This window comes from Apium graveolens, chromosome 6 (assembly GCF_009905375.1).
Source record: "Apium graveolens cultivar Ventura chromosome 6, ASM990537v1, whole genome shotgun sequence".
Taxonomy (NCBI): Eukaryota; Viridiplantae; Streptophyta; class Magnoliopsida; order Apiales; family Apiaceae; genus Apium; species Apium graveolens.
The window spans coordinates 10,314,662-10,338,663 of record NC_133652.1 but is presented as its reverse complement, the minus strand read 5'-3'; the positions used below and the strand labels follow the sequence as shown (position 1 = coordinate 10,338,663).

At 32.7% G+C, this 24,002-nt stretch overlaps 2 protein-coding genes across 2 annotated transcripts in view; both read right to left on the bottom strand.

Annotated features, from left to right (window-relative positions):
• Positions 1 to 3,561: 3,561 nt before the first annotated feature.
• Positions 3,562 to 4,650, bottom strand: LOC141664106 (mitochondrial metalloendopeptidase OMA1-like). Its single transcript, XM_074470001.1, has 3 exons — positions 4,573 to 4,650; positions 4,072 to 4,329; positions 3,562 to 3,848 (listed from the first exon to the last, which is right to left on the bottom strand). The coding sequence occupies exons 2-3, from the start codon at positions 4,290 to 4,292 to the stop codon at positions 3,773 to 3,775; spliced, it is 297 nt and encodes a 98-aa protein (XP_074326102.1). The 5' UTR covers positions 4,293 to 4,329; positions 4,573 to 4,650; the 3' UTR covers positions 3,562 to 3,772.
• A 693-nt stretch (positions 4,651 to 5,343) lies between these two features.
• Positions 5,344 to 24,002, bottom strand: part of LOC141664227 (ADP-ribosylation factor 2) — a 134,283-nt gene continuing 115,624 nt past the window's right edge. Inside the window, exon 7 of the mRNA XM_074470137.1 lies at positions 5,344 to 5,356. Coding sequence (XP_074326238.1) covers positions 5,351 to 5,356 — 6 coding nt within the window. The 3' untranslated portion in view covers positions 5,344 to 5,350. The remainder of the gene's footprint in view (positions 5,357 to 24,002) is intronic.

Genomic DNA, 24,002 nt, shown 5'->3' with positions numbered 1-24,002 from the left:
GTCGTTAGTATGTCTACAAATAAAAAACTAAAAATTAACATACATGTTGAATACAGAGTTGACCAAAATCTTGAATTTTATTTAAATAAACTATATGTACTGCTCTATATTATTATTGGGTTTACTATTAACTTACAATTGACATACGCAATTTAAAAAGATAAAAAATGCATAACTGAAGTGAGAATGTCTTGCAATCATAATATACAATAATGTAAAATTTACATTATTGTTAATATTAAAGTTTGATTTTAATGAAAAATATTAGTTTTTGAAATTCAACGTATGTATGTATCATGTATGTATGAAAAAATGTTAGTTTTTTATTTACACTACTGTTAAGAAAGTAAGATTAAGTTATATGTATGTGTGTGTGTTAGCATGTAAATTGTTGTATGTTATATCCCTTAGTAAATTATGATGGTTTCAATTATTTATATGCTAAATATCTGATTTATGTACATGTATAATCATTATTAACATCTAGTGAGATAATTGATTACTTAACTAACATGCATTTATAATTATTCAAAAATTAAAATTATGTAATAAATAAATTGCTACTATTTCTATATGATATTCACATTATCACTGACAAACAATCCATATCTATTTTTTACGCAACCGGGTATCAATCATGGTTGTAACATAAAAATGAATTATATATTTTCAAGACTTATTATTGATATTCATGATTTTTTTTCAAGAATTCGAAAGAAAAATTGTAATTATATCGTTATTTAAAACTTTTTTAAGTTTCTTTCATTACGACTCTAAAATTTCTTCATATAATAATTTGATAACATTTTATACTATTCTCCTCAAATTAAAAAATTTCAGTTCGGTAAAGTTTTATAAATATCAGTTGAACTCGTTAATTCCTTCAAATTATTGAACAATATATGTTTTTTGCTTAAATAATATAAAATGTATTGAATCAAATGTTACAATATCGTATAGATATAACTTTTATTTGAATAATTCAAAATATTAAAATAATTCAAAATATTTATACAATATTATCTTGATCAATGAATATTGCTGATCTAAAAGAATTCATTTTTAAAAGCTAGTTTTTTAAAGGGTAAAAAATGAAAAATAAATCTATTTAGTATATCATTGTAGTTTTAACAAATCTCGTGAGATCTCATTTCAAATTTCAAATATTCTTAAAATCGGGACAAATCCCAAAAATAATAATATGTTACCAATGAAGTTAGTAATTTTAATATAAATAATCAATTGACTTGATCCTATAAAGACCTCAAACACATTAATTTATATTAACACAAGATATTAAAAAAAATCAGATATTCTCGCCGAGCTTGTAATTTAAATTTACTAAACGTAGAATGTGACGATGTTTTTCGGCCGGGTCATGTAGTCAACTTTCGAGTATTTTTTGAACAATGGGGCAATTTCTAAAATGCATTGACTCATTATAATTCGAGCTTATCTAAATATGTAATACCAATATAAATTATTTATATATAAGCGATTCTATTTTCAATATTTTTTTAAAAAAATTATATATGTACATTTTAATTACTTTTTATAATAAAAAATATGTTAAAAATATATGAGATATATTTTCAAACTAAAAAATGATTAATAAATAAGATAATAATCCATTTATGTACTATGCCTAATTTTATATCTAGAATTCAATTCTTTAAAATTAACTGTACAAATATTTAACTAACTATATTTTTTTTTGCGTAATTCAAGTAAGTATCTTTAAAGTTAAATAAAATATTCATTTAGCACACTTACATATTATGTGTATGATAAAAAGCACATGTGAGAATATGGTGTAGTGGTAAGAGGTTGTATAGTTGAATGAAATAACCCGAGTTTGATTCCCACAAACCACATTTTTTATATAAATATTAAAAATAAGGGTATTTTAGTCTTTTGAATGAGACTTTTTAATCTCATCAAATTATCCCTTGTTGGGCTATTATATATAGAACAGATTGAGTTAAAATTTCTATTCTTCATTCTTATATTTAACAATAAAATCTCTCCATAATTATAACACGCTTCATTCCTAATATAACAATCACTTACATATTCCTTCCATAAAACATGTCACCTCATCTATGTGTCACAAAATTAGTGCAATCAAATCACTCTAGACTCTAGAGTAAACAAGGTAAAAAGACAATTAGTTCAGAAAAAAAAGAGTAATCATTTAAAACTAGTCATCTCCCCCGCAAATATCAAGCCTCTAACTGATAAGGGTCCTCCTTGACTCCATGTCATTCCATTTATCCTCAAAAATCTTCTCAAGGAGTGGGCAGATTGCCCCTCACTTTCCCTCACCTACATGTAATATATATAGGACTCTCGATATTAACTTATAAGTTATAAAATTTGCTTATTTGCAACTTATAAGTAGTTGTCAATCAAGCTCATTGTGTTCTTTCGTCTTTTTGTCTCTGCAAATCTTGAAAACATAGACACATTTAGAGAAATATATTGTGTAGCATGGAGAAATAAATGAGCAAGAAAAAATATTCAACAAACATTTCTTGTGTGTCGAAAATTTCCTGGTTTACGATATCGAATTCTAAGCCAGTCCAGGCTAGTGTCCATCCCGGAGAACAGAACGAGTTTGGTAATCATCAAACTAATAAAACAGAGGGTGGTTTGTGTAAGTTGAGAGTTAGTGCTCAGAAGATTTATGCTAATGTGAAGAAAATGAAACATGCAATCTCACCCGGAGGCCAATTTATTAATTTTATCAGTGGTATTTTTACTAATGGCGATCCAAATGATCAGAAGAAAATCAATGAGGCGTGTTTGAATGAGGGTTGTGCTGATGATGTGAAGGCTGATGTGAAAATGAAATCAAAGTATACGCGGACTTCTACTTGGCCATCGGATTCTTCACTTACAAGATCATGTTTCAGTAGAAGTTCACGAAATTTGAGGCATAAACGCGACACTAGGATGAAAAAGAAGGTCGGACTCTGTCATGTGGATGTTGAAGTCGAAGAAAATTGTCACCAGACAAATTCGAGACAGCCAAAACTGACACACGAGGATCACAAGAGAACTGAGGTTATGAGGAACTCGAGACAGCCAAAACTGGCTCATGCTGATCACAAGAAAAATGATGTTATAACAAATTCGAGAGAGACAGAAGTTCCTCATGGGGATCACGGGAGAAAAGATGTTATGAAAAGTTGCGAGGACTTGAAGAATTATGAATTTGTGCTAGATTTTCTAAGGACGAGGATGATGATGTTTGAAGATGATTGTTCCATTGACTGGAGCTCGGACTTAATTGAGATCGAACATTTATCATCATTTAAGAAATAAGAATGCTAGATTTCTTGAGGATCTGAGGCTCTTTAATAAAACATTTCTCATTTTAGGTTGTTTGCACTGTGCCATATCAAATGGCCTGATTCTTTATATCATTATTCCAGTATTCTCCTTTGTAATTCTAGTACTATTGTCATGTATCCAATGCTTATCTTCTACTGTATAATGATCTGTTTAATGTAATTATATGTTAATGAGTCACTGAGTCAGTTTAGCAAAGTGCTGAATTATTGAACCAACAGTTTTCTCTAAATATTATTTCTAGTCTAAATAAACAACAAAGTTGCAGCTTTACGCCTAAACATCCCCTGAGAACTGAATCAAAATTGCAGTTTTACGCTTTTAACATTCCCTGACTTTCAAGAACTGAATCAAAGTTGCAGTTTTACGCTTTAACATCCCCTGACTTTTAAGAACTGAACCTCTAGCAGCTTCTCTTCTACCAGATCCACCTAAAGAATGATGCAAAAATATTATCCGAGATGTTCCTCTTGTAATCTTTCAACTGTTTCCTCCTACCAAAAACAAATTAATAACGCTCAATAATAATAGAACTCTATATCTCTAAGATGGTTGATCAAGATTCTGGTTAAAACTTGGTCTAATAATGCATATTTTCACTTGAGCCTAGTTGGGTAAGTTGTATCTGAATTTGAAGTCATTTGTTAAATCATAAACCTCATGAAATGTTCTTTATTTCCTTAGTTTACGCAATTAATTGATGGGAACCTTAAATACCTTCTTGTCTCGATGACTTCTGAATATCTGGTCATTGCTTCTTCCATCACTCCTGACTTGGACAGTTCCTCAGCTCTCTTTCTGCCAGATGGATGTGTTGAAAAGATATCACCAAAACTATCTTCATCACTATGTTTTGAATCTGAGGACTTCCCAAAATTATTGTCGAACATTCTATAGACCTTAGGTGCCTCACGAGGATCATATCCTGCTGATGCCATTACAAGTAGCCCGATATAGTCTGCTTCTTTCTCATCCCTAATTACATGTCGAAAAATTAGGTAATTTACTTTCAATTTCTTCAGCTAATATACATTGCAGCAGATTCACTAAACAAACGAACTATAAAATGCTTTGCTGTTTGTATTAGTTCTGAGCATAGTTTTATAAAACTGCCCCTAATATATTAGCATCAAATCAGAGTGTAGCTAGCCAGTGAACTAGAATGAACAAAAAAAAATTAGTTTGCATAGAATTAGGGTGTATATCTAAACAATGTACCTCCGTGACCAAGGAAGTTCGAGGATAATATTTCTCAGCAGTTCTGTAACATGATGATTAGGGGCTTTCCAGGTCCACAAAGACCAAACGATTATGCGTCCAATGATAATCCATAATTCCTTTGTAATTTATTGAAATATATTTATTTTTGATTTTCCAGCTGTAATTGCTTAGTTGTCATAGTTAGTTAGAGTCAGTTAGCTTTTTCTTTCTTACTTCATGTGGTATATAAACAAACTTCACAACCTGTATTTTCAGATGAATACATATTTTTACATTTCTTATTCATTACTTCATGATAGAAGCTAAGACTGTAACTTCTTCTCATGGTATCAGAGCTTGTTCAGCTCGATCATAACACAATTTCAATCTCGATCTCAATCAATTTTGATCTATTTCATCTCGATTTATTTTCTTGACATCGATTTCTTGTTCTGGCAATGGCGGAATCGTCAATTGCGAACGAAATCTTAACTAATTCACAGAATCAGGCTGTGAATTACAATGATCCTTACTACCTATCTTCTGGTGACAATCCTCGCCAGCAATTAGGAACGATGTTGCTTTTTGGTGATAATTTCATCAATTGGAGTCGTAGTGTTAAGATGGCGCTTGGAGCCAAAAACAAACTCGGTTTCATTGACGGATCTTTACACAAACCAGCTGAGGACTCTGTTGATTACAACAAGTGGATTCGCAATGATTACATGGTGATGTCGTGGTTGACTTCATCTATGGAGCCGGTAATTTCTGATAGCTTCATTTTTGCAACATCTGCTCATGATCTTTGGACTGATGTGGCTGATCGGTTTGGTAAGTCGAATGCTCCATTACTCTATGAATTACATACGACTTTGATAAAGATTCAGCAAGATAATATGAGCATTGCTGAATATTTTGGTAAGATGAAATCTGTTTGGGATAAATTGCAAGTTCTTGAAGGAAATCTTGTTTGTACTTGTTCTGCAATGACTAAATGCACTTGTAATCTCATGAAAAAGTCATGGATGCTCTAGAAACTAAGAAATTGATTCAATTTATCTGTGGCTTAAACAAACAATATGATTCTGTTAAGACGAATCTCTTGAGTATGGAACCTTTGCCAAGTGTTCTTAAGGCGTATCATATTTTACAACAGATTGAGAAACAGAATAGCCTTAATCTCACAAATTCTAAAACTGAGGTTAGTGCTTTATTCAGTCAACGATCTGGTCAATCTGGTTATTCCAATCAAGGAAATTATGGTAGAGGTCAAGGACAGTCTAATTTCAAGAAAGATCTCAAGAGATCCAAGCTTGATTTGATTTGTGATCATTGCAAGAGGAAGGGACATACTGCTGATCAATGTTTCAAGTTGGTAGGGTATCCAGAGTGGTATAATACAATGAAGAGTAAAATTAATAATCCGAGAATGGCTGCTAATGCGATTTCTGAATCTGTTGATACTCCAAGAGCATCTGGTGAGAATGCTTCTTTTGATAGTAAGATGGTATCAGCTGTTTATCAAGAGGTGCTTAAGATGATGCAACAACAACAGATGTCTCCTCTGTCAGAAAATTTTAAGTCTTCTCAGTCCTCTGTGAATTTTGCAGGTATTGTATCTGCATTTCAAGTTATCTCTAATGCATCTCATAATTCTAATGCTTCATGGATTATAGACACAGGAGCTAGTGATCATATGGCTTATAATGAATCATTATTTTCTCAAATTTATGATGCTAAAATTCCTATCAAAATTTGTTTACCTGATGGCAATATTAAGAGTGTGACAAAAGTAGGAGATGTCATATTAACTCCTAATATTACTCTGAAACATGTTCTATATGTTCCAGATTTCAAACATAACCTTTTATCTGTTGGAAAACTTCTTGAGCACAATTCTTTAGTAGCTCAATTTGACAAAGATACATGTTCCTTTCAGGACCCTTTGAATAACACAATTCAGGCTGTTGGCACAAGAGCTGCTGGATTGTACAGATTTTCTTCACAAAATTCTACTTGTCCTCAAAACTTGTCTTTGTCTATGTTCAATTCCTGTTGTCATTCTACAACTATCCCTGATGTAAATATTTTTCATGCTAGGCTTGGGCATTTATCAGTTGGAAAAATGCAGCATTTGAAAATGTTTACCATTGCAATGTTAAACAATTTTCATTGTGATTCTTGTATTCTTGCTAAGCATCATAAATTTCCTTTTAATGAATCAAATTCTAGAGCTCCTGCTGTTTTTCACATGTTGCATATAGATTTATGGGGTCCTTATAGAGTTCCTACTCCATCTGGTTGCAAATATTTTTTGACTATATTGGATGATCACAGTAGAGTAACCTGGACTCACTTGCTTGTTTCAAAAGATCAGGTTGCTCAGATTATATCTGATTTTCTTGCCTATGTTTCTAATCATTTTGGAGCTACAGTTAAGCATATTAGGAGTGATAATGGTACAGAAATATTGAAGGAATTTTGTACTTCTCTTTTCCATTGAAAAGGCATAATACATCAGAGGAGTTTACCTGGTGTACCTCAACAAAATGGTAGAATTGAAAGGAAGCACAAACATCTTTTAGACACAGCTAGGGCTATCAGGTTACATGCCAATCTACCTTTTAAATTTTGGGGTGATTGTTTGTTATCTGCTACTTATTTGATAAACATGATGCCTAGTTTTGTTTTAGCATGGAAAATTCCCTATGAAATCTTAATGAAGAAACCACCTGATATTAGTAATTTGAGAATCATAGGTTGCTTGTGTTTTGCTGCTGAGAAATTCAATGACAAATTTGATAAGAGAGCTAGGAAATGTGTTCTTCTTGGATATCCATATGCTCAAAAAGGGTATAAGCTATATGATTTAGACACTCATGATATCTTTCTTAGCAGAGATGTAATTTTTAAGGAAAATATCTTTCCTTTCAAGTTACAAAATACTAGTGATAACAATTCTTCAGTGTCTACATCTTCTTTACCACCAGTTAATCCTGCTAATATTGATGATATCATTTTTTCTGATTCTCCAAATCATACCTCTTCATCTATTTCTATTCCACAATTTCATGTTCCTTTGAATCAATCTACTAGTACTTCTGATTCTAGCACAGATTCTCCAGCTTCTATTTCTCAATTTGAACATTCTCAAACTGAAGTTTTTCCTCAAAATGATGTTATTTTAAGGAGGTCTTCTAGAGTTTCTACTATGCCTAAGAAGTTTGATTCTTTTGTTTTGCATAAATCTGCACATGTTAACAGTGCTGATATAAATGACTATTATGTCAGTTTGAATAATGTGCTTAGTTCTCCAATAGAACCATCCTGTTATAACATGGCTAAGGATGATCCAGTTTGGATTGCTGCTATGGAAGCAGAATTAAAGGCTTTAGAAGCAAATAATACTTGGGAGTTGACTACACTACCACCTCATAAGCATGTGATAGGTTGTAAATGGGTTTTTAAAACAAAATTTAATCCTGATGGTAGTGTGGAAAGATGCAAGGCTAGGTTGGTAGCAAGGGGTGATAAGCAGATCAAGGGTAAAGATTTTAAGCACACTTTTAGTCCTGTAGCAAAATTTAGTACTGTCAGAACTTTGATAGCATTGGCTGCTGCTTATGGATGGCATTTGAAACAACTAGATATCAATAATGCATTTTTGCATGGATACCTTACTGAAGAAATATACATGATGCCACCACCTGGTTATTCTAAGGCTGGACCTGGTCTTGTTTGCAAATTAAGGAGATCCATATATGGTTTAAGACATGCTTCCAGAGAATGGAATAAAGAATTGTCTGCTTATCTTATTAGTCAGAATTATGTGCAATCTTCTCAAGATTATTCTTTGTTTATTAAGCAGAATGCCAATTCTTTTACCGCAATTGTGGTATATGTTGATGATTTACTGGTAACAGGAAATGATATTAAGGAGATAAATGATATCAAAGCTTTGCTTCATCAGAAGTTTACTATAAAAGATCTTGGTGATCTAAAATATTTCCTTGGCATAGAAGTTTTAAGAACTGAAGAAGGTATTCAGCTCAATCAAAGAAAGTACATTTTAGACTTGTTGGCAGAAACACATTTGACAGATTGTACATCATCATCTTTTCCTTTGTCCAAAGGTTTGAATTTGAGCACCAAAGATGTGCCAAAATTACCTGATCCAGAAATCTATAGAAGGATCATTGGTAAATTGCTTTATCTCAATCTTACAAGACCTGACATATCATATGTCGTGCAACAACTTTCTCAATTTCTTCAAGATCCAGCACAACCTCATTATGATGCTGCTCTTCATGTTCTGAAATATTTGAAAGGAACTTTGAATACTGGACTTTTTTACGAGGCAAATTCTCCCTTGCATTTGACTGCATATTCAGATGCAGATTGGGGCACTTGTTTTTTTTCAGCAAAATCTCTGTCAGGATATGCAATTTTCTTAGGATCATCCCTTATTTCTTGGAAAACAAAGAAACAGAAAATTGTTTCTAAAAGCAGTGCAGAAGCTGAGTACAGAAGTATGAGCTATGCCACTTCTGAAATCATTTGGCTTGAAGGGCTTTTACAAGATTTGAAAATTCAAGTTCCTAAACCTATAAATCTTTACTGTGATAACACTTCAGCACAACACATTGCAGAGAACCAGATTTTTCAAGAGCGCACAAAGCATCTTAAGATTGATTGTCATTTCATCAGGGAATATGTGGCGTCTCAATTCATCAATATCACTCACATCAACACTTTTATGCAGTTGGCCGACATTCTCACCAAGCCACTGGATGCAGCTCATCATAAATTCTTAAGTGCCAAGCTAGGCCTTCAATTTGATCCACCATGAAGTCTAGCTTGAGGGGGATATTGAAATATATTTATTTTTGATTTTTCAGCTGTAATTGCTTAGTTGTCATAGTTAGTTAGAGTTAGAGTTAGTTAGCTTTTTCTTTCTTACTTCATGTTGTATATAAACAAACTTTAGAGCCCGTATTTTCAGATGAATACATATTTTTACATTTCTTATTCATTACTTCATGATAGAAGCTAAGACTGTAACTTCTTCTCATAATTGCTTCAGCAGTATGCCTAGCAACAACATGCCCAACCTAATCCAGCAACACAAGAAAGGTTCAGTTCCCCAATCATTTACGCAGTCTTATAGAATTTGATAATCAGAACAATTTATGGTGAGAAAATATATGAACTAACGACGACAGTGAATACCTCATGGCCAATGACAGTAGCAACCTGTGCATCCGACTTAAGATGTTTAAGCAGACCTGCGTAAACGACAATTTTTCCCGGTAGGCAATAGGCATTCAGTGTAGAACTATTCACCACTACAACCTGCCACTTAAGTCCGTCCAAATGTCGAGGGGATAATTTATCTAGCTTTCGCCATGGTACTTGTACTTCTTTCCACCATGGCACTTTTTCTTCTTCCTTCTCATCGACCATTCTAACGCTAAAATCCAAATCATTAGTCCCTTTAAGCTTCAACTCAGCATGTAATGCCTGGAGTAACTGGTTTGAGATACACCTTACTCGGACACTATCAGGATGGTTCTGAGGAAGAACAGTTAATTCATTCTGGTCAAATAAAAGATCTCCTATTGATTTGTCTTTGCTAGGTGGAACTACCAGAATGTGTTTTCGTTTCGTATAGGGTACGGTCTCCAAACGGCCAAATATGATCGTAGGAATGATACCTAGACTAGCCAAATAAAGGACTCTATAGTTATATACATGCTTGATGAAACCTGTCGCGTGTTTCACATATTTCACAATTGGAGCAAGCTTTGAGTACTCTTTAGGTGCAACGTAACGCCTAATTCGAGCAGGCTTCTTGTACTTTTTGGGTGCACGGGAAGGTTTCCTATAGTTGTGATACTGCCTTAGAGCTCCGAGTGATAAAAAAAGGTAAGAACTCTGTTTGAGTACACTAATCCCCGATAATGTACTTGGAGCTGTGTAATTTTCGGGCTTTGGATAAAAACTAAGGATTGAATAAGAACTAAGTTTTGTAAGTACCCGATTATAACAACGACGATGATGATGATGAATTTGTGATGTAAAAGAATGTCTTCCGAATAGTCCTTCTGGTGTCCACCTCTTTTTACCAACTTGATCATGATCATGATCATGTTCAGAAGCTTGCTTCTTAAAATCACCTATTGATGAGACATTGTACAGACCATGTTGTGGTATATGTTTAGAGCTGCATATTCGAGATTTTGTGAATGAAGACGAGGAATACCAGGAAAAGAATGGATGTTTAGCTTTTAGAATTGTGTTTGGAGCTGGTAGCTCATAAATTGTGGGTGCAATAAGCTTATAGAAAAATAATTTCATTTGGGATTTGTAGTTTTCATGGGTATAAACCCTCTCAGGAAACGTACCATCAGTATTACAGATTTCGGAGTTTAGAACTATTCGGTTGAGTACTGATTTATAATTTATCAGGCGATTTTTAAAAAATCGGATGATTTATCGAAAATCGGTCAAATCAGACAAATATTTTTGAGCGATTTATCGGCGATTTTTGAAAAATCGGCCAATTTGTACAACAGAGGTACCAATGTTAAAGATAATGAAATCGGAGAAAATATTAATTTAGTAAGATTATTATTTTATCGAGGTTTAATTGTACTTTTATATCTGAGAACAATCAAAGACTAGTTGATATGAAAAGAAAAAATTATTTAAAACTCTTATGGACAAATCTTTGGATAAATTCATTATTCCAATTTCAAAGAGAATCGGATTTCAATATCTTTTTATCCGAGTTACATTACATCTTTATATATCCCAAGTCCTAACGAAGTAAATTTGTCCTCTATATTATCCAGCGCATTACATTAGCCTAAGATTTTATACAGAGAACACAATGTTGCTGAACACCACACTATCAATGAATGAGCTGTTTGGTTCAGAAACTAAACATTCAAGTTTTCCCTGGTACTCTTCCTCCCCATCTAAAATTTCAGACTCTAAACATTCGTTTTCCCCCTGGCATTCTTCGTCGCACTCGGCTGATTTTAACCATGATCAGGTTGGCAATGAGGGGTTTACAAAAAAATTGCTATGTGGAAGATATATTCTTTCGTCGATAAAGAATCATTATAAGAGTTCAATCCTTAAGTTCTTGTATTGCGCAACTCCTAATATACTGTGTAACCTTGATCATTATGTCATTGCATCAGCATCAGCTGCTGCTTCGGAAATTTGTACTTCCCTGAAACGGACTCGTTGCTTCAAACATGTGTATCATCGTAGAATTAGTTATACGGTTGGCTTAGGTGTTACTAGTATCCTACTTAGCCGTTGGGAAACTATACCTTACTCGAAACGCAAACACTTCATAATAATTCCAGCTAGGAAAGGAAAAAGTTCTGGAGATTATTGTGAAAAACAGGACGAAAATAATATTCTTCCTTTGGATCATCCTTATAGTGTCCGAGTAAGGTCAATCTCAAATAAGATACTTCAGGCATTACAACGCGACTTGAAGATTAAACGGATGAATTATTTGGAATTAGGTCCAGTGAATAATAAAGGTAATTTTGATGAGAAAAAGGAAGTAAAACAGCCATGGTGGCAGCTAACTAAATTCTCCACCAGGCATTTGGAGGGACTCAACTGGGAGGTTGTTGTGTCGGATAACTATTCTTGTAGAGCCTATTGCCAATCGGGAGGAAGAATTGTGGTGTACAAAGGTTTGCTTCAACGTCTCAAGTCGGATGCAGAGATAGCTGCTGTCATTGGCCATGAGGTATCTCGACTCCCGTTCATTGTCTCCGTGCTCCTACTTTTTGAATTAGCTCTCTAAAACGCATTTTTTCACTTCAATATTGTCTAGTGCAACCTATGTTCTGAAAAATAGAAGTTTACAAGGGTAGCAAAAACATCAAACAGAATACAAAGGGCTGAAGCGAAACTGACCACTTTTCTATGTTGTTGTTGGATTAGGTTGGGCATGTTGTTGCAAGGCATTCTGCTGAAGACTTTACAATGCTGCTGTTGTTTCTATTTGGAATGTTGATCATTCCGCTTGGCTCGTCTGTGGAGGTGCAAAAGCTGGGAAAATTTGTCCTCAATCCTGGCTGTCGGAGGTACATTGTTTGGACTTACATTTACATGTAAATTAATGACTTAATTATTGATCCTGGTACACTCTGAAAGTACGTTGTTTAATTTTAATGTTTTGATATGTTATCAGAAGTGAGATGGAAGCAGATTATATCGGGCTACTTCTGATGGCATCAGCTGGCTATGATCCTCGTGTGGCACCTAAGATGTACGAGATGCTTGGCCATGACGATTCTTTTGATTCAAAATATAGCGCTATGCTCTCTCATCCATCTGGTAGAAAGAGATCCGAGGCACTGTCAAAGCCAGAAGTGATGGAAGAAGCAATGACTAGATTTTCGAAAGCCACTGAGAGACAACGAGGTATGAATTAAGGTATGTAAGGTTTATCAACCAATCGAGCTAAACTAAGGCCCTTTTGGCCGAGCTCTCCCAACTTGTATAAATCAAGAATCCTGACAAAAAAATTTAGTTACAATTTTTAGACTTGGCTATCAACTTGCTTGGGGTTTTCCACTATCATTAAGTACTACATTTTTTATTTTCAATTTTTTTGCCAGGGCTTAGGAAGGTAGAGCTGAGAGGTGTTGATGTTTAGTGATTATTTTTGCTAGACACACCTACCTTGTCTTCGAACTCTGGACATTCTGTAAACCAACAGGTGTTGGGTGTAAGAGAGAAGTTACAATGAAATGTAATTCTTTTAATGTTATAGGATTTTAAGGCCATAAAAATGTTATTGTTGAAATCCTTTAGCACATAATAAGCACATAAATTTTTGAATAAACCTTTCCTCTATCAGAGCTTCAACATTGCTCAATATCACATCTTTTTTTCTGCTGTTTGAATGACTAGCACATATTAGAAGTTCAAAGTGAAGGGTGCAAATTTGGTAAATTATTTAAGTTCTACGAAACTAAAGATTTGGTTTAAGCTTCAAACACACAATACATTACATCATAAATTTTGGTGAAAAAAAATTAGTAGCAATTTTTTATTGGATTCAAATTTGGCTCCAATATTTATATTTTGTTTAGAAAGATTGGCATTAATAACTTTTATTTATTAATAAGTCAAACCATAGTACACAAGTATTAATTTTGGTTTCACCAATTTTTAGATTAATTTCATGTATATCTTATAAATTTTTTCATATGTCTTTTAATTCTACTTAAACTCTTGGTTACACCCTTTATTATTCCTGGATGTATATCTTATATTTTTGGTTTTATTTTTGTTATTTTATAATTTCACATGTTTTATGATTCTATTAAGTTTAGTTTTATTTTTATTTCCTTATAATTCTATATATTTTTATGATTCTATAATGTTTGGCTTTATTTTTATTTCAACCTTTTAACTTTAACTTTTGTGTTCTTAAGAGCATCTCAAATAGGCTCTTCAAACATACTCTTAAATCTAAAAATAAAGAATATGGCTAAAAATAAAGCTCCAAGAGACTTTAGAGGCTCTTTAAAACTCTAACAACCTCTTCTCACTTCTCTTTTTAAAGCAACCAGTAGCTCTTACCTTATATTTTATTAATAAAATAATTTGATTGTCTTCCAATTATTACACAACCTTTGGTCATAGTGAAATTGATTTATTAATAAACTACTAATAAAGAGCTACTATAAAGAGTATTATTGGAGTTTTACATATTGACCTATGTAATAACTTGTTAAGAGCCATTTTTTTTTAAATATTATATTGAAGAATAAGTTAGAGCATCTCCAACTATAATAACTAAAATGGTTAGCTAAATCATTATTATCTAAAATTTTATTGAACCTGTAAGAGTATCTCCAACGGGAGTAGTTATATTCATTAGCTATATTAGTATAAAATAGATATTACGTAAAAATTGATGAACTGTAAGGAATTCTGCTTCAGTGATATTAGCTATATTCAAAAAACAGTTTTTATTGTTATTTTTAAATTTTAAGAGTTATGTTTTATCAAAAAGGGTTGATAAGAAATTATTAATAAAAAATAATGTTTTTAACTTAATATAAGTGAAAATAATATATATATATATGTATAAAATAAAAATATTTACTGATGTTATTATAATATTTAAATCATGAAAAAATTAGTTAACAAACATTACTTTTATATATTATAAAATATTTAACTAATTTTTTTATCCAAGTAATTTTTAATAGTTTTTTATATCAAAATGTACAATAAAAAATTATATAAGTAATTAATAAAATTGGTTAACATGATTTTTTTACAGCTTTTTGATATTTAATTTTTACAATTAATATTATATAAAGTTAAAATTTAAAATTAAATTAGTATATATATATATATATTAAATGTAATTATTATATATATATGTAATTTTTTATAAAATTTCACTCAATTCTAAAATCCCAAACCTTAATTATATATATTTGATGAAGCCAGATGTTCAAGCGGGAAGATGACGTGGCTCAAATATTCAACAAATGTAGCGTTCCTTTTTCTCTGGCATCTAAAATTTTAGGTCAGGTGTCTCCCTTGAAGATGCTCTAAGGTCATTTGCTCTACTGGTATTAGCTATATAATTAGTTAAATTCAACAATAGTATGTTATATGTATTTTCAAATTATTTCATATATATGGAAATTTCACATGTTATAATAAATTTAAATATTTAATTAAATACAAGTAAAAATAAAATATTTATTTAATGAAAAAATATTGAATATATATTTATATAATTATAATAAGACACTTATATGTGTTAAAAATTATATACTTATATGTATAATAAAATTTTATATTTATATTATATTTTATTAGATTAGATTAGATTTATTAATATTTTTATAAATATGTAATGTTTCTTGAAATAATTAATAAAATTGGTTAATAAAAAAATCATATTTTAACACTTAATATAATATAAAGTTAAAATATTAAATATGAAATAAAAAATTTAACACACACATATATATAATATAAATATAATATGAGGGGTGAGTTCTATGGAGTCCACCTTTTTATCGGAGTCCTCGGAGTCCATCTACGTTCTGCAAATAAAATATATTGTAAAACGTGTTATTTTGCAAAACATGTTACACAAATAGCATAACTTCAACAAAATCATGCAAATCTCATATATTTACGGTACAATATGTATGTTCTGCAATATGTTCTGCAACATGAACATTTATGTTCTGCAAACTAAACATGTTTTGTAAAATATATATTTTTGCAATGTTCTGCTTGTAAAATGTATGCAATCTACAAGATTTTTGATAGAATAGTGATGTTTGTCGAAAAATAATATGTTTTGCAATATTTTAAGCTATATTTTACTTGCACAACATATATGGACTCCGAGGACTCCAATTAAAGGTGGACTCCATAGAACTTTACTATGAATTATATGTTTGTATTGATGTGCAAAGAAGTTGACAGAAAGCTGAGAAAGTGTTTTAGCTAATTGCTACAGGATCAACAGATATAGAAGATGAGACACATGATATCTAAATTTTTTGCTAACAAGTATCATGGTTGGAATATTCTATTTTTTGCTAACAAGTACACATGGTCATGGTTGGAGTCTTGAGATGCTCTTAGGAGACTCTTGGAGATGCTCTTAAAAGCTCTTGGAGATACTCTAATTCCCTCCTTATGTATTACTAATTCAATATATTATTGATTTTTTGTTTCATCAACTTTGTTTTCACCCCTTTTTAATTTCTTTATAACTCTAAATATATAATTTATATTCTTCTTTTACTTCTATATGACTTAAAATATTGCATGTATTGTTTACCCATTTTTTATTGCAATTTTTATATTAATTTTAACTCAGTAATCCTATTTCCTGTATGACTCAATAGTATTTTTTTAGTGAAATGATATTTTTTTTGAAAATCATATAATAATTATAATCCTTTTATTATAATCATAACACAAATATCGTACTCAATAGTAAGCTTTGCGTTTTCCGGGTAAAAAATAGAAATTTTGACATGGCACTAAAACTATTATGATTTTTAAAAAATATTTAAACTAGTAACTAGTAACTAGTTAGTATAATTACTTGAATATATTTTATTTTTCTAGTTACAAATTTTTTATAAATAGAAGTACAATAATCACTAAAAAAATTTAATCAAAATTTCTTCTCCTCCAAGATACATATATTTTAAGTCTAATAAAACACCTTTTTTTGAAACTAAAAGCAACCGAAATATAGCCACCTTCTTCTGCAAGAAACATATATTTTTTATATTTTCTAGCCTTCTAACCAAACACAATTTTGGAGAGAATGAAATTTTATCCAAACACAATGTTGCTGGACACCAAATTATCAATTCATGACCTCTTTTCCAAGCTTATTGCCCCTGAAAATAACCAGCCTGCAGTTCACTCCATTACTTCAGAGGCTAAACATTCAGTTATTCCATGCTACTCTTTCACTCCATCTCCAAATTCATTGTTCTCATGGCGATCCCCGTCTCGATCCTCGGATTCTCGAATAAATAATTCTAGATTTATACTCGGACATGGTCATTGCTATAATATACATGGTTTTAACCTTGGCAATAAGTGGTGTAGCCAAAAAATTTTTGGAAAATCAAAACTTGCTTCTTATAAAAATTCAATTGTTAGGCTCTTCGATTCGAAGAAGCTCCGAAACTATCAAACTCCTAAAATACTCTACAACCTTCAAAAAAAAAATTATCTGGTTCCATCTCCCTCAGCTGCTATAGGAATTAGGAGTACACTTAAACGAACACCGTGCCTTCTGTTATCACTTGGTGCTGCAAGGCATTATCACAGCCTTGAACCTAAAGATTACTCAAAATCTGCTCGGTTTTTTAAACACGTAAAAGAGCATAAAATTCTTTATATGGTCGGTTTAGGTTTTGTTACAATTTTTCTATTTGGAAGCTGGGAAACTATACCTTATTCGAAAAGAAAACACTTTGTAATAGTTCCAGCTAGCAGAGACAAAAGTGTTGGAAAGTTTCTGTTTAGAAATAAAAAAGAATATTTTGTTCTTCCCGGGGATCATCCTGATAGTGTGCGAGCAAGGTCCATCTCAAACCAGTTACTCCAGGCATTACAAAGGGACTTGAAGATTAAAGAGATGAGTGCTCTAGAATATAGGTCAAAAGATGTTAGTAGTAATGTTGTCGAGAAGAAGGGAGTAAAAGTGCCATAGTGGCGTCGAACTAAGTACTCTACCGAGCATTTGGAGGGATTGAATTGGGAGGTTGTGGTGGTGGATTACAGTATAAAGAATGCCTATGTCATTTTTTTTGTACTTCTTGAGGTCTTGTATGAGTTGTTTCTTTCGTATGGTCTTAGTAACTGCAACACATTTTTTGGAAAATATAAGTTTATAGTAGTGAAGACAGGACAAGAAGTAGTATACTTTGGTGGTTTCAGCAAGTTTGTAGTTCATATACTTTTGGTTTCATGATATTGGAAACATACTTAAACCACAAATTTCCCTGAAAAGTGTTCATGATTGGAGGTCACACTGGCGTTTTTTTGTTGGATCAGGTTGCGCACGTTGTTGCTAGGCATCATGCTGAAGCATTTACTAAATGGCTGTGGTTTACAATTCTAATGATGATCATTTTGCTTGGCTCGGCTGGGAGTGGCATCCCCCCTAATCCTCAAGGTATGGAAAAGCTGGCAGAACTTGTCCTCAATCCTTGCTCACGAAGGTACATTTTTGATATCGACATCCTAAATTTTTGTGGATTTACTAAATTTATGCAAACATTAGTACACTGCACAATCCTCCTTTTTTGGTATTAAGAGGTCGAGTGTTCAAGTTTTAGCGGAGATGATAACAGTGTTTGTATCAATATAGAGTCTGCATTGACAATTATCATGGCTGTGCATTGTATATTTAGCTAACTGAAATTAAGGAAACCTGAGTAATTAATTAATTTTTTTTTGCTAAATTAACCTGAGTAATTAATTGATCTGTTATAGCAACGAGAAGGAAGCAGATTACATTGGGCTACTTCTGATGGCATCAGCTGCCTATGATCCTCGTGAGGCACCCAAGGTGTATCAAATGCTTGCTGATGACGACAAATCTTCAGATTCAAAATTTAAATTTTTCCATGACTTATTCTCAACTCATCCACCTGGAAAAAAGAGAGTCGCGGCACTGTCCAAGCCAAAAGTGATGGAAGAAGCAATGAAGATATATTCAAAAGCCATTGAAGCAACAAGGTACACTTAGGGTTTTATCTATCTAATATCTAGATGAATGATGGACCTTTTAACCCAGCTCTGTGACTTATAAAACAAGATTTTTGACAAGAAGATATTTTTGAGTTCCTTTTCAGAACCTCCGAGAAACGTGTCCTATGTAGCAGATGCATTAGTTTACCAATTTTCAGCCATGAACTTGCTTGAGAATATCTATTTTAATTTATCACTAGATTTTCTTTATTTTGGCAGGAGGGAAGAGGAGGAATGTGTTGAGGGAGGATTTGATGTTTCTGGAAGTCAGGGAAGTGAAGGCTCAGAAATTGGATCTAATTGATGATATCTGAAGTTATGCATGGTTCAGTTTTATTTCATTTTGTGATTTAATGGTCCAAACTAGTGAAAAGCTAAAATGTGGTTCAAATGACTTGTTTCTTTTTATACTAGTTAGCCCTGGACCTGGTAGTTGAGAAGAGAGGGAGGTTGTACTTTCTTCATGGAGATGTATTCGGGGCACCAGTTAATTCCGGGTTACCATTCTGGAAATTATAATCAAATTCTGGAAATGACTAGTAACAATTTACTTTGCTGGGGTTCTTATTCACCTTCGAACCTAGGCGCCCTTATGATCGAAATTATCTAGTTCGGTCCTGTTTTTCGATTTCGGTTCAATTTTATTAGCCGTATCAGTTTGGCTTGATTCTATTTTCAACTCTTTAAAAAAGTTATAATAAATGAAAAATATCATAAATCATGTAAGATGAAAATATGAGTGTAGGTCACACTAGTCAGAAAATCAAAATTGAGTTTTTTTTTTGTTTTTTATGTGACCAGGACTCATCCTCTTTATTAGCAGCATATGCGGGCTTTATATATTCTTGGGTACTTTTGGAAAATAAAATTAGAAAATCTCTCCCAATCTTTGAGAAGAAAAAAAAGATTTTGGAGATAAATATAAAGAAATTACTTATATAATATTTAGCTTTTTTCCTCTTCAAATATAATCTGAAATAAGTTGTGGAAATATATTATTCAAAACTTTCTTTTCTTTTCTTTTTTCTTTTTTAAAATATGTCTTTTGGACAATATAAATCCTTGAAACCATCCTTGTAAGTTCTAATGTAGTCTCCTACGGGAGGGGAATTTATGATTATGCCTCATGAGTCAAAGTCTGCCACTTAAATACGGTTTACCTTGATTCACGTGGTTTGCAGGCTATTGCGTAAATCCGTAGGATTTACCCAGTGCGCACATAAAGAGTAGCGGTTGCGGGTTATCTACGATAAAAAAGAAGAAGTTCTAAGATAGTCATTTTTCATTGAGGAAGTTATTAGGTTTTTTGTAAGGTAAGGAAAAATAGATGATGAACAATCGAGAAAATCCCCCGTTCTTTTTAAAATTTAAACTTTTTAAATAAGTCTTTAGTTCATGATTAATGAGTACACTTAATAGAAATTGAAACCAATATCCTATATGCTAGTATTTGGATTAGAAATTTATTAATCCCTCCATTTATTTTTAATTATAATATTTGATTTTTAATTGGTCAAATTGACCAACTTGCATTATCAGACGAAGTTTTAGCCAGAATCTTGATCAACTAGCTTAGAAATTAATAGTTTTACTATTGGAAGATTGGCTGATGGTCCAGAACAAACATTTGTTTCTATAATGAGGTAAGGCAAAATACACTAAAATTCGTAACCCTAGCGCGGTAAAGTAACTGAGCCCCTGTATTCACATTTAAAACACTATTATATCTTACCGCCTCCCAAGTTAAACCGGTGCTTGATAATCATGTGTAAGTTTGCTGCAGCAAACACTTGTCAGAGACCGTTCCTATAAGATCATGGGTGTTTTTTATTTTATTTTATTTTATTTTTTGTTTTTGTAGGAGGAATCAGAGGGAAGATACCACGAGGAATATCTTTACAGATAGCTTTACATCATTCTTTAGCCGGATCTTAAGAAGCTGCGGGTGAGATTCAATTGTTGCAAGTCTGAGGATGTTAAGGCCTATAAAGCTGCAGCTTTGTTATTAAGATTATAAACGATTTATAGAGAAAACATGTTGGTTCCGTTTCCATACTCCATGCTTGTCTATTTATTGGACATGCATTCAATTTTTCTTTTCCTAATTTATCAAGCGATATCAATTTTATAGCTCATGTTTTGTTGTAACTCCGAGAAGAAGATACCGAAGTCCGATCCTGTTTGGAATTGGAATGATGAATTTATCTATTTTTATTTAGGCTTTTCATGATTCGGAAGAAAATAATGAATGTTTTTTTTTGTTAATAAGGTGTTCGGGTCAGTTTACGCTTATCTCGATTGATATCGGCGTGTAAACACCTGAATTTGATGAGACATTGTACAGACCATGTTGTGGTATATGTTTAGAGCTGCATATTCGAGATTTTGTGAATGAAGACGAGGAATACCAGGAAAAGAATGGATGTTTAGCTTTTAGAATTGTGTTTGGAGCTGGTAGCTCATAAATTGTGGGTGCAATAAGCTTATAGAAAAATAATTTCATTTGGGATTTGTAGTTTTCATGGGTATAAACCCTCTCAGGAAACGTACCATCAGTATTACAGATTTCGGAGTTTAGAACTATTCGGTTGAGTACTGATTTATAATTTATCAGGCGATTTTTAAAAAATCGGATGATTTATCGAAAATCGGTCAAATCAGACAAATATTTTTGAGCGATTTATCGGCGATTTTTGAAAAATCGGCCAATTTGTACAACAGAGGTACCAATGTTAAAGATAATGAAATCGGAGAAAATATTAATTTAGTAAGATTATTATTTTATCGAGGTTTAATTGTACTTTTATATCTGAGAACAATCAAAGACTAGTTGATATGAAAAGAAAAAATTATTTAAAACTCTTATGGACAAATCTTTGGATAAATTCATTATTCCAATTTCAAAGAGAATCGGATTTCAATATCTTTTTATCCGAGTTACATTACATCTTTATATATCCCAAGTCCTAACGAAGTAAATTTGTCCTCTATATTATCCAGCGCATTACATTAGCCTAAGATTTTATACAGAGAACACAATGTTGCTGAACACCACACTATCAATGAATGAGCTGTTTGGTTCAGAAACTAAACATTCAAGTTTTCCCTGGTACTCTTCCTCCCCATCTAAAATTTCAGACTCTAAACATTCGTTTTCCCCCTGGCATTCTTCGTCGCACTCGGCTGATTTTAACCATGATCAGGTTGGCAATGAGGGGTTTACAAAAAAATTGCTATGTGGAAGATATATTCTTTCGTCGATAAAGAATCATTATAAGAGTTCAATCCTTAAGTTCTTGTATTGCGCAACTCCTAATATACTGTGTAACCTTGATCATTATGTCATTGCATCAGCATCAGCTGCTGCTTCGGAAATTTGTACTTCCCTGAAACGGACTCGTTGCTTCAAACATGTGTATCATCGTAGAATTAGTTATACGGTTGGCTTAGGTGTTACTAGTATCCTACTTAGCCGTTGGGAAACTATACCTTACTCGAAACGCAAACACTTCATAATAATTCCAGCTAGGAAAGGAAAAAGTTCTGGAGATTATTGTGAAAAACAGGACGAAAATAATATTCTTCCTTTGGATCATCCTTATAGTGTCCGAGTAAGGTCAATCTCAAATAAGATACTTCAGGCATTACAACGCGACTTGAAGATTAAACGGATGAATTATTTGGAATTAGGTCCAGTGAATAATAAAGGTAATTTTGATGAGAAAAAGGAAGTAAAACAGCCATGGTGGCAGCTAACTAAATTCTCCACCAGGCATTTGGAGGGACTCAACTGGGAGGTTGTTGTGTCGGATAACTATTCTTGTAGAGCCTATTGCCAATCGGGAGGAAGAATTGTGGTGTACAAAGGTTTGCTTCAACGTCTCAAGTCGGATGCAGAGATAGCTGCTGTCATTGGCCATGAGGTATCTCGACTCCCGTTCATTGTCTCCGTGCTCCTACTTTTTGAATTAGCTCTCTAAAACGCATTTTTTCACTTCAATATTGTCTAGTGCAACCTATGTTCTGAAAAATAGAAGTTTACAAGGGTAGCAAAAACATCAAACAGAATACAAAGGGCTGAAGCGAAACTGACCACTTTTCTATGTTGTTGTTGGATTAGGTTGGGCATGTTGTTGCAAGGCATTCTGCTGAAGACTTTACAATGCTGCTGTTGTTTCTATTTGGAATGTTGATCATTCCGCTTGGCTCGTCTGTGGAGGTGCAAAAGCTGGGAAAATTTGTCCTCAATCCTGGCTGTCGGAGGTACATTGTTTGGACTTACATTTACATGTAAATTAATGACTTAATTATTGATCCTGGTACACTCTGAAAGTACGTTGTTTAATTTTAATGTTTTGATATGTTATCAGAAGTGAGATGGAAGCAGATTATATCGGGCTACTTCTGATGGCATCAGCTGGCTATGATCCTCGTGTGGCACCTAAGATGTACGAGATGCTTGGCCATGACGATTCTTTTGATTCAAAATATAGCGCTATGCTCTCTCATCCATCTGGTAGAAAGAGATCCGAGGCACTGTCAAAGCCAGAAGTGATGGAAGAAGCAATGACTAGATTTTCGAAAGCCACTGAGAGACAACGAGGTATGAATTAAGGTATGTAAGGTTTATCAACCAATCGAGCTAAACTAAGGCCCTTTTGGCCGAGCTCTCCCAACTTGTATAAATCAAGAATCCTGACAAAAAAATTTAGTTACAATTTTTAGACTTGGCTATCAACTTGCTTGGGGTTTTCCACTATCATTAAGTACTACATTTTTTATTTTCAATTTTTTTGCCAGGGCTTAGGAAGGTAGAGCTGAGAGGTGTTGATGTTTAGTGATTATTTTTGCTAGACACACCTACCTTGTCTTCGAACTCTGGACATTCTGTAAACCAACAGGTGTTGGGTGTAAGAGAGAAGTTACAATGAAATGTAATTCTTTTAATGTTATAGGATTTTAAGGCCATAAAAATGTTATTGTTGAAATCCTTTAGCACATAATAAGCACATAAATTTTTGAATAAACCTTTCCTCTATCAGAGCTTCAACATTGCTCAATATCACATCTTTTTTTCTGCTGTTTGAATGACTAGCACATATTAGAAGTTCAAAGTGAAGGGTGCAAATTTGGTAAATTAT